The sequence below is a fragment of the Saccopteryx leptura genome, chromosome 2 (genome assembly GCF_036850995.1).
Source record: "Saccopteryx leptura isolate mSacLep1 chromosome 2, mSacLep1_pri_phased_curated, whole genome shotgun sequence".
NCBI classification, from domain to species: domain Eukaryota; kingdom Metazoa; phylum Chordata; class Mammalia; order Chiroptera; family Emballonuridae; genus Saccopteryx; species Saccopteryx leptura.
The window spans coordinates 105,669,581-105,681,959 of record NC_089504.1 but is presented as its reverse complement, the minus strand read 5'-3'; the positions used below and the strand labels follow the sequence as shown (position 1 = coordinate 105,681,959).

The following is a 12,379-nucleotide window of genomic DNA, read 5'->3' as shown; positions in this document are numbered from 1 at the left end:
ATTGTGAGAATAGTTCGCATTATGGAGCTATACTGAAGTTGGAAGTAATAGGATTTATGACTGAATCAAATGCAGAGCATGGGGAAGAGAAGAAACCAAGGATAGCTCCAATGTTTTTGGTCTGAGCAACAATGATCAGTTGACATAAACTGAGATGTGTAAGACTTCAAGTAAGTCTGGCTTCCTGGGAGAATATCAGGAAAGTAATCTTGGCGAATCTAATTTTGAGATACCCATTGGAGATTTAGATACAAACATCTGGAGATATAAATTGAGAATTATGAGTTAAGGGGTGGTTTTTGGAGCCATGAGACTCCATGAACTTATTGAGGGAGTAAACACAGACTGAGATAGAAAGGCACTCAAAGACAGGCAGCAGGGGGAGAGTAAGCTGAGCCAGTAACGGAGGCTGAAATGGGAATAGTAAGCCAGCTGGGGGGAATTGAAAGAGTGTAGTGTGCTATTAGCCAAGTGAAAAAGTCCTCCAGGGAGTGATAACTGGATCAAGTACTTAAGAGAACTGAGAATGAATCCTAGCTTCAGCAACATGGACGTCAATGACAACTTAGATAAGAACAGTTTTGGTGAGACTGTGATGACAAAACTATGATAAAATGAGCTCAAAAGAAAATGGGAAGAAAAAAACTGATATATAGAGTAGGGACAACTCCAATAACAAACTAGTTAATTATACACAAATGATATGAAAAGGATAAAAACATAGGATTTAAATGAATATGTAACATTGGAAACAATAAGCTACAAAATGAAATTTCCATAAATATAGAAAAATCTTCTTTTTAATTGAATAGAATGAGAAAGTGCAAAATTCTAGACTTTTCACCTGGTAAGATGATTTGACAATATTACAAATAAAAGACCTCATCGTATCTTTTGTAGTCACTTTCTGGAACAGGGGTTCTTGGGTTACAGCGGTCTCAACATAAGACGTTTCGAGTTGACAACACTCACCCCCATAAAAGATTAAATAATTGAGAGGTGAGTGTTTTGCCTTACACTGTTAGTGTCGTACTTACAGACTACAGGGGTGCACTAGTTTGGTTGCACGTGGTGGAGGAATACGCAGTAATAAGGCATGTGAGTGAGGGAGTTGGCATCCCCAGTACATTTACGCCATTTGGACTGTTAAAAGTACAAGGGTTCCATTTGTGTTAGGCTAGCCTATGGTGTGTTTCAACTTAGACCAAAAATCAAGTTATGTCACTGTCGTAGGAATGATATTGTGTGGTAACCTGAGGACCCCCTGTACTATTTTATTTTTAAATAAATAACATGATATTAAGTCTAGCAAGAACTAAATATATAGAAAATGGAAGGTTCCTAGTCAAATATATACATTCATATTCATAGGCACAAAATCAAAATGTGAGAAGAAAAATTTTAAATAATGTCTTTGAGTAGTCTCATATCTAAGAGCAAAGCTATTTATTACACATACATTTAAGGGTGTTTAAAATTAACAGTTCAAAAAAAATTTTTTAAACCTTTAAAAGCTGTATAAACTTTTGATTATACCTGAAACTTGTTATCAAAATTTTTTTCCATATATATCTAAAGGGATAATGAAGCAAACAATTTTTGCCTTAGTGAACAAGTTTCATACCTAGCATAATGCATCCCAAATTATGGTCTTTTGAGTCATAGAGAGCCTTGCCACTAGTGGAAAGTATGAAAAAAAACATCTCAGAAGTAGTATTCAGGAAGTAAAGACTGGAAGTGTTGTCCATCACTTACCTCTCTGATGTCCCTCTGATATTTAGTGTTCATTTCTTCAGTTTTAATGAGATCCTTCCTTGCTGTCTCTGCTTCTTGTTCCACCTCTCCCACTCGGGAGGAAAGAGCTGCTAGACGGTCTTTCATTTGGGCCATTTCATAGTTTTGCTTTTCAAGCAATTCTTGTAATTCAACTATCTGACTAGTTTCATCAGTTGAGTCTATAGAACCATTGGATAAACGCTGCAGGAAAAGGAAAAGTCACGGCACTTAGGATTTTCTTCCTCTTTAATTTAAAATTCACAGGCTTAAAGAAATAAAACTGATACAGCTTTTATACTAAAAAAAAAGAACTCTAAGAGAGTTAATTTAACAGGAAATCTGAGTTTCTGGAAAAAACTCTTCGTTGTCAGAATGTAAAGACAAGTCAGTAGTTTTCAAACAAACAGAGGCATGTGAACTGAAAGGTATCATATATAGGATTTATTATACATACCTTCAAACAAACCACTGGCATACCCTAAACACTAAATAAGTGACAGCTATTATGTCATCTTTTGAAGAAGGTTGTTCTCGCTGTGAATGTGACCTACCTAGAACAAAGGTATAGCACAGAAAAGTCTTGATCTCTATATTGCTATCAACATAAAAGTCACGAGTACATATAACCCATGGGAAGGAGGCTGAAAAAAAGTAAGAAATTTGAGGCTGATTTTTTTCCTTTCAGAAAGGGCTGCCTAGAGGGCAGGATGACTCATGTCTTCAAAAGCATTCCCGATAGCCTAGCTGCACCGAAGAAGTTTTATGATAAGGACCGCACAACAATTGGGGAGAAATACGTGCTAAAAGAAAAAGGGCACAACCAAGTTGAAATCCAAAATGAAGAAAAACAAACAAAAAAAGTACAATCAATTCTGCTATAATGCTTATTTGAAAAATATAATTTTTTCCAACATAATAGATATATTAGGAAACAATTCCAACATACAGAAATTTTGTATTTTCTTGTGTGTTATTTCATGTCTGAAAATCACTGGTTAAACACAGAAAACTCTACTTACTTGAACCACGCCATTTAGGAAAACACAAAATGCAAATTCCCCAAACATCTAACATTGATCTCAGGTCATTGTGTGCTTTGAGACAAAATATCAACATCTGTCATAACTCTGTTTGATTTCCGATTCCCCTCCTTCCACCACTTCATAATCACTCATAGCTATATCCTTTCTGACAGCCATTCCATAAGCAAACTTCAGGTCTTTTTCAAAGTAAAAAATTACATTTATCATAGTGTTTATGCTATTTTGACCATATAACATGTAAAACTGTTTTACCATTTTTATTAATTTTATATTTTTATGTCATTGATGAAGTTTTTTTAAAAGAGATTATTTATTGATTTTACAGAGAGAGAAGAGGGTGGGGGTAGAGAGAAGTATCAACTCATAGTTGCTTCATTTCTGTTGTTCATTGGTTCTTTGTCACATGTGCCTTGACCAGACAAGCCCAGGGTTTCAAACCAGTGACCTCAGCATCCCAGGTTGAGGATTTATCCACTGCGTCACCACAGGTCAGGTCACTGATGAAGTTTTTAGTGTATGCTACAAACCCCTTTCCTTCATAAACCCTGTACTGTATTTTATATTGTGCAATTTTGTACAGCTTGTGATTTTTAGGAATGAGTTAAGTGTACACAAGATGTCTCTATATTATTTTTTCTAACTGAATGTGAATCTACATTATCTAAATAAAATGTTTAACTGAAAAAATGTTAGTGCAATTGACTGTAGGAGACAGAAGATGGGGAAGAAGAGCAGAAACGTCATAATACAGTGAGAAAGAGGAGCAGAAAAAGATGGAGTCAGTCTTAGGGTAGTACCTAAACATGCCAGTTCATCTGTGGACCTAACACTTTGAAGGTATTACTGAACTTTTGTATTGTAGGTACCGAACCTCTAATTATCTGCTAAATTCTTAAGAGATATTACAACTACATAGGAATATTGGCAAAGACACTGCAGCATGTTGACCAGATCCTTCTTCAACGTCTCTCTTCTCTTCTCTGCTGACTACTGGTAGTTTAGGGATCACAGGTGAGAATTTTCCCTGGAATTGGTTTTAGCAGAGGGGAACTACATTTTCAAAGTTATGCCCCTCATCTGGGGCATGCAATAATACCACATACAATGCAGCACAGTATTATTGTGAAACAAATAATAATTATTATAATGATAAACCCTTTTAGACAGCTTTTATGGACATAAAACTCAAAAACATTGATAATGACCTGTATGCAGGTCACAACTAACTGTACATTGAACCGAGAAAAGCCAGCTTCTAATGATTAGGCAGCGATTGAGAACTGGTTTAAGAAAAAAGGTGAAAGCAAATTTCTAGTCAGTTTTGTCCAAATTTGGGGTAATTAAGGCAAAATATTATAGGTTTTTGTCATGACAGCAAACATCTTCTAATTCTGTACATTCCTTAGAGGTAACTAGACAAGCTTAATCTCTACTAGAACTTCTCCCTCTTCACATTCAGAACTTTCTGTAGTCAACTAAAAACAGCAATTTTTAGAAATGACAATAATTACTAGAAAACAAATTTTTATTTTGAAAAATTATATTCAGGATTTCAGTGCCCTAAAAAATTTTGGAAAAACTGAGTCTCAGGTAATCACACAGAGCTGACCTGAATTAAATGCAGAACTTTGAATTCCTAGTTTAATTCATCTACCCTTTGTCATATTGCTTCTAGTCAGAACATATAAGTCAACATGATAAAGTTTACATGCTGTGTGGTATAAACAATTACCAAGAATATAGTGTGTGTGTGTGCTTGTATGAATATACATACATATGTATACACACATATGTACATATTCAACAAATATTTGTTGCATGCAACTGAATGTTAATTTTCTAATTAGAAAAATTGATTATTTTAATTCAGTGCACCTGAGGTCCATTAAAATCTTATTTAAAAATTGTGTATTTTTAGGAGGCTCAAGGTTAGAATAATTTTAATCAAAGATAAACAGTAATTAAGCAACTAAAATAAACATTTAAAAATGTTAACCTCTTTAATTCCTTTAAGAAACAGATGTGTGCTACATAAGTTTTATACTACTTGGAAATTTGGGACTATTCATGAGAAAATTTGCAAACTCAATTTTTTTTAAAGTTTTTATGAATCTTTTATGTTTAAAATGTGTAATATTTCATCTGTTCAAATTAACTTAAATACATTGCATGGTGAGCTTAATATGTTTTCATAATTTCAGAGTAGAAAGACCATAAAAAACTTATTTATTTTATTTTATTTATTTATTTTTTTACAGAAAGAGAGTCAGAGAGAGGGATAGGGACAGACAGACAGGAACAGAGATGAGAAGCATCAAAAAACTTACTTTTATCTTAGAAAAAGAATATAAAACTTTTGTTCCAGGTCATTGTTATGTGGAATTAACTTAAAAATAAATTGTGACACTTGAACTTACATGACAAATGACTGAGGAAAGCCCAGTGTTTATCTAAAATGGTTTTATTGAGGTAGAATTTATATACCTTAAAATTCACCCATTTAAAATGTAAATGTCAATGGTGCTTAGTATGCTTAAAGAGTTATGCAACTACTGAGGACATTTCTATCACCGCAATAGAAACATCATACCCATTAGTAGTCCCTCATAGCTGATCCCCACCCCTAACAACCTCTAATCTACTTTCTATCACTATAGATTTGCCTATTGGGTACCTTTCACATAAATAGAATCATAGGATAGATAGTCTTTTGTGACTGACTTGATTCACTGTACACACATTTTTTGAGATTCATTTATGTTGTAGCATCTAATCAATATATTATTTCTTTTATGGATGAATAAAATTATATCATGTGACTATACTACATGTTATTTATATATTTCTCAGGTAATGGACATTTAGATTACCTTCATTTTTTTGACTACTATAAATTATGCTGCTATGAACATTTGTGCACAAGTCTTTGTGTGGATATATATTTTCAATTCTCTTGGTTAGAGTTCTAGGAGTAAAATTGCTGGACTAGATGGTATTTCTAAGTTTAACATTTTGAAGAGCTGTTTCCCAAAGTGGTTTCCCAAGTTACATTCCTGCCAGCAATGATGAGAGTGCCACTTTTACACATCCTCACCAAAACTTGTTATTATCTTTTAGTAGACTTTTTTTTTTTAAAAGGCAGACTGCCACATGCAGCGCCTCATTTGGATGTGTCTGGAGTCTTGGAAGCTTGACTACCTTACTTTCTCCTGCAAATGGAGCTTGAGACTTGTTTGGAGGTTCTAGCAGGGGAGCGCAGCTACTTGTGTACCCTTGACCGAAGAACGGTCCTCTCCTCTATCGGGGAAGGTAGTCCTCTTCGACCTAGCGTGCAGCTTGGGGAAGGACGCACCTAGAGCGATGAGGGAGGAAGGGGACACCCGCCTAGCCAGCCAGATCAGCCTAATCAACCCTGGCGATCAATGAGGTGACAGATATCGCAGCCAGATTGCCCTCACATCCTCTTTTAGTAGACTTTTAATAACCAAAACTTGTTATTATCATTATAGCCATTCTACTGGGTATAAAGTAGTATTTTCTTTTTCTTTTCTTTTCTTTTTTTTTTTTTGCAAAGATAGCTCAAAATTTATTTATACATTTGTTTTAAGGAGTATACAAGTTTTACGTTTTTTATTTGTTCATGTGTGTACACTGGATTAGGGAAATAAGGATTAAAATCTAAAATGATACCAAAGGCTTGCCAAAGCTGATCTTAGAATTGGCTCCTTAGTGAGACAAGCATACAGCACCCATAACTCTCACTCACCCAAAAGCATCAAATGGTTCCTTTGTTTTCTATCTTAATAAAATTGCTGTCATTACACTTCCAATAGAGGCAAACCAATTAGAAAAATACTGTGACATTTCACTGGCAGTAGAGAATGAATACAAGTTCAGTAATCAGCTCCTGCAAACATGCATAAATGATGACAGGGAAAGCCTGTCATCCCTGGCTGCTTAGCTGTGTGGTGGGCCATGGAAGTCAAGATAAAAGCAGTGAGGATGAGCAAAGTTTCTTTTAAAAAAAGCATCTCATGAAGTTTTTCAAGGTGAGTGGACAAAGGCAGATCAATGTTCCCCATATTTCCCAGGATTACCACTATTTGTATTCCAATAGCTTCCACAGTGGTCAAGGCCACCAGGTTGACTTTTACTTTGGAGCTTTCCAAGACAGCCTGATGGGTTTGAGTTCTTTCTTCCTCCTGTTGCTATTGCTTAACTTTCAGTAATTCACACTATTCAGATGTTGTTTCTTCCTTCAGCATTTGCATTTTTCAATGTTTTCCTTCTTGTAGAAAATCCTTATAAGCCTGGCTTCTGACCCAAGTTGAAGACCGTGGGTCATGGACAGCAATTTGACAGGTACTTTGTTAGGCAGCTCTGTCTCCAGTCTGCTCAAGAACTTGGCAGTTTTGTATTCCCAACGCTGAATACGGTACTTTTCTTCCAAGGTTTTATTGAGGTTTTGTTTTCCTCTAGCTTTTTGCTCTTCTCTCTGAATTGCCTTCAGTTTTTCAGTTTTTAAATGTAAGCTTTGTGTGTGTGTGTGTGTGTGTGTGTGTGTGTGTGTGCGCGCGCGTGTGCAGAAATAAAGACAGAGAGAGGGACAGAAAGGGAAAGGAGAGAGATGAGAAGCACCATTTTTCATTGCAGCACCTTAGGTGTTCATTGACTGCTTTCTCATATGTGCCTTAATGGGGGGGGCTACAGCAGAGCGTTAACCCCTTGCTCAAGCCAGTGACCTTGGGCTTAAGCCAGCAACCTTAGGCTTCAAGCCAGCGACCCTGCGCTCAAGCCAGATGAGCCCACACTCAAGCCAGCAAGCCAGCAACCTTGTGGTTTCGAACCTGGGTCTTCCACATTCCACTCCAATGCTCTGTCCACTGTGCCACTGCCTGGTCAGGCTCCTATCCAATTCTTATAGCATATTCTCTTTTGAGCTTTTGAGGTTTTTAGAGTGCATCAAGTAGTTACTGTTTCTGCCTGACTTCAACCATGGGTTGGCTCCCACCCATCCACTTTGGTACCAGGTTAACTGGCTTTGCTCAACCTTGCTCCTTCCACTGCTTCTGGTTTTCTAGCACTTTCTCAACAATGTTTTTTTTTTTTTAATCTGATTTTTTTGGTTTTCATTTGGTGCTTTCAAGGTGAATGCATCTGTATTCTACCGGCTCTCCCATGAAGGGCTTGCCTCCAAACCCAGCCTGGGGCCTTGCAGTGGGTCCAGCTCCTGGTGCAGTCTAGAGGGGTCCAGGGCTGGGTGGGGTGGGAGGCAGCGATGTGCCAAGCTTTGAGCCTACTACTGCAGGTGTACATGGTTCCGAGCCAGCAGGACCTGAGCTGCCACCAGTGTGAGAGGGAAAAGGGCTCTCCTTCCGGTTTTATTTGCATATCCTAATGATTAATGATGTTATACATTGTTTCATGTGCCTATTGGCCATTTATATATCTTCTTTGGGAAAATGTTCATTCAAATTCTTTGCCCATTTACTAATTGGGTTATTTGTCTTTTTATTATTGAGTTATAATTATTTCATATATATTTTGGATACATTCCTCTTTATCAGATATATGACTTCAAAACAGTTCTTCTCAGTCTGTGAATTATCTTTTCACTTTCTTGATGATATTGCTTGAAATGTAAGTGTTTTTAATTTGATGAAGTCCAGTTTATCAAATATTTTTTTCTGGTTTGTGCTTTTCATGTTGTCAAGAAATTAAGTTTTCACACAGGTTATAAAGACTTTCAATTTTATTTTAGTAGTAAAAGTATGTGCTTTGATTATTAATTTTAAGTGCAACAAAGGCCCAGATGTTAAAATTTTAAATATATATATTTTGATTCATTAAAGAAGTGCTTATTGAGTACCTACTATGTGCCAGGTAAAAGGTATTAAGTTCTAGTATTTTTTTAAAATGTGATGATACATTCCTGGCATCATGGAAATTCTTAGCAAGTAGAGGAGTGGCACACAGATGAGCAGCTAGTATGCATTTGGATGCAATGTTATCCTGAAGTTATGTGTGGCTTATCTATTTGTGATGGGAGCAGAGAGAAGATGCATATTCTTGAAATATGAATACTATGTACTGTATCTCCAGTAAAATAAGAATAAGGGAGGGAATAGTTACTCCAGGAAGAAGAAACAGCATGAGCAAAGGCAGGGAGGCATTGTTTTGCATAGGAATTACAAGTTATCCTGTGTGCAGAATGTAAGATATGATATGTGCTTTGGGGAAATGGGAAGATATGAGACTTGAGTGGGGAGGGGGAGAGCATAGATTAAGATGGCCTTAGCTTTTCATGTGAAAATGAATGAACTTTGTGCACTAAATAGAATGACAGAAAGTCATCAAAGGTTTTGAACAGGAAAATAACATAAAAATCTGCTCGCAAACTGTCCATTTTTCCTCATAATCCTGGTAGTCTATGCAAAGCCTTTTAAACTCCCAGTGGTGGGCAAGTTTGCTCGATCAATATCCATATTCCCTTCCCTTTTCCCCACAGCTTCAGTCACAAAAATAACAAAGAATGTCCCATTTTATTCAAATTTCAGATGAACAATCAAAAGGTTTTCAGTACAAGATATAACCTGCAGCCTGACCAGGCACTGGCGCAGTGGATAGAGCATCAGACTAGGACATAGAGGACCCAGGTTCAAAACCCTGAGGCTGCTGGCTTGAGCGCGGGCTCATCTGGTTTGAGCACAGCTCATCAGCTTGAACCCAAGGTTGCTGGCTTGAGCAAGGGGTCACTCGCTCTGCTGTAGCCGCCCCCCCCATCCAGGCACATATGAGAAAGCAATCAATGAACAACTAAGGTGCTGCAATGAAGAATTGATGCTTTTTATTTCTCCTTTCCTGTCTATCTATCCCTATCTGTCCCTCTGTCCCTCCCTCCCTCTCTCTCTCTCTCTCTCTCTCTCTGTCTCTGCCACCAAAAAACCACAAATAAATTAATTAAACACACACACACACACGCAGTATTTGGGTCAGTTTTTTACTAGAGGAATGGATTATGCAAAGAAAACATTGAGCCAAGATTAAGAGCAGAATCAAATGTTTATCTGGCAGAGGAAATAGAAAAATCAAAGGTTGGGATTCACCATGGGTTTAGGACTTTTAAAAATACCAGTGTAGCTAGAGTGGAATAAGCTACATACAGCAAGAATATGGGAGTAGAAATAGGGAATAGATGGGCAGATCAAGTGGGTTGGTGAGATCATGTAAAACCTTAACTTTTTCTCTGGGTGAGATGGGAACTATAAGAAGGTGTTGAACAGAGAAGTAGTATGATCGTAAATTTTTAATGAATCCTTCCATCTTCTTATAACAGATGGCAAGGGTTAAGAATAAAATTGACAATTTTATTATGAGGCTTAATAATCCAGCTAGATGATAATGCTGGCTTGGACCAGGGTGCTAGCAGTGAACAGTGTGAGAAATGGTCATATTCTTTTAATGGAACAGAAGAGACATGTAACCAAAAAAATGTACTCATGAAAGACATCAATATTTTTTGCCTTCAATTAAAAGGGTAGAGGTATTATTTATTGCTATTTAAATTTACATAAGAAACCCGCATCTGGGACATCTACTCTTGCTCGAATTACTGTAACAAATTTCCAACTGGTCTTTTTGCTTTTCACCTTGTTCTCTTATGATTATTCTTAAAATAGCCAGAATAATCCATGGTGATTATGTTACACTGTAGTTAGATCAAGTCACTGCTCTGCTCAGAACACTGCAGTGGTTTTCCATTCTACTCAGTATAAAAGCAAAGATCCTACGATGAACAATAACCGCAGTCTCCTATCCCCGTTTCCCCTCCCTATACCCCTATCATGCCCCATACCCTTACCTCTTGATCGATTTCCTACTATTCTTCCACTTGCTCTCTTGCTACAGCCACACTGGCAATCTCACACTCCTCTAATGTCAATCACTTTCCAAAGTTACTGCCATTGCTTTAGTTTTTTCTTCTGCCCAAGGACTCTTCCCTAGTAATCCACACCTGGCTAACTGTTATTTCAGTGAGATCTACCCTGACCACCTTATCTAAAAATGCAAACTATTCCCACCCTCCATTTCCCCAGAACTCCTGATCCTCTTGTGTTTCTCTGTTATTTTTGTGTGTGTGTGTGTGTGGTTTTTTTTTTTTTTTTGTCAAGAGCATTTATCATCTTCTAACACACAGATAATTTACTGACTTATATTTGTTTACTGTCTGCTAATCTCCTCCAGTTTGCTACATTATAAACTTCAAAAGGGAAAGGTCCTGCAGGTATGTTGTTTAGGGATATCACAGGTGTGTTTCAGACACCTAGAATGATGCCTGGAATATGGTGGTTAGGCAATAAAATTTTATTGAATGAATAAATATTTTGATTACTTCTCTGTCTCTAGTGACTAAAGTATTTTATACACACACACACACATTATATATATATATAGAATATGTATATATATATTCTATATATGTATGTATATATAAATGAATGGGTGAATAAATAAATGATTGTTTTCATTAATGAGTGAGATGAGTTTTAGGAAGAAAGAGTAAGGAATCAAAGAGATGTTAAATATAGTGACAATATATTTAGCTGTTATTATATAAAGTTTATAAAAATATTTTAAGAATAAGCAAATACAAAAGAGAACTTAAGACTTTTCTTTCATGTTTTAAAAGCACTTTATAGATGAATTATCTTTAGAGTAGAAAAATCTAAAGTATATGTAGGAAACCATTATTATAAATACACATTTTAACAAGTAATATGATAGAAATATATAACCCTGCAAATAAGACCAATTAGAGTGATTGAAGTCCCAGAAATCTCTCCACTTCGGTCATGCTGGCTTCTCATTAGATAGAGCCAGGAATTGAAACATGTTCTTCCATTTTCTACCAAGTAAACAATAAACAATAGAAATAGGTCTCTCTTTTTTATTTGATAACTTTAAAACAAAATGACCTCCATTAATATTTTTATCCTACTTGTAGTTTTAGTACTAACAAAATAATTTTCTTTCTGAATTTTATGGTGTTTTGCTTTAATGGTTATTACTTGTTTTGAGTATACAGTAGTGGCTATTCATTGCTCTTTTACTCTGCCAAAGAATAGTAGTTTATTAAACATAATAATTAATAATTTTCACCTTTCTTTTATGTGGTAAAATAACTCCTGTTGAATGTACAAAACAGAGGGCATTTAAATTGCTATATTACTATAACTTAAAAATAAATATCCCTTTGGATAGATATTTCTTGACAAGGTTTTCCAGAGGATTTAGGTGCTAATTAATTATAAGTTTTTAGAATTAGATAAACACTACTATGCAGAATGACTATTTGATTAAGCCCACCCACTACTTGGCCCCAAAGAGCTATTATAATTGGCAGCTGACAATTTCCTCTCCCCCAGATTTGTTGAGATATAATTGACTTATAACACTGTATGTTTAAGATGTACAACATGATGATTTTATATATGTATATATTGTGAAATTATTACCAAAAGGTTTAATACATCCATTACTTATATAGATATCATTTTTTG

The 12,379-nt window shown here is 36.0% G+C and overlaps 1 protein-coding gene across 13 annotated transcripts in view; it reads right to left on the bottom strand.

Moving 5' to 3' along the window:
- PPFIA2 (PTPRF interacting protein alpha 2) overlaps nucleotides 1–12,379 on the bottom strand; it is a 505,851-nt gene that overhangs the window by 109,396 nt on the left and 384,076 nt on the right. For all 13 annotated transcript variants that reach the window (XM_066368469.1, XM_066368476.1, XM_066368471.1 and 10 more), the window contains one exon: nucleotides 1,756–1,977. In XM_066368469.1, coding sequence (XP_066224566.1) covers nucleotides 1,756–1,977 — 222 coding nt within the window. The remainder of the gene's footprint in view (nucleotides 1–1,755; nucleotides 1,978–12,379) is intronic.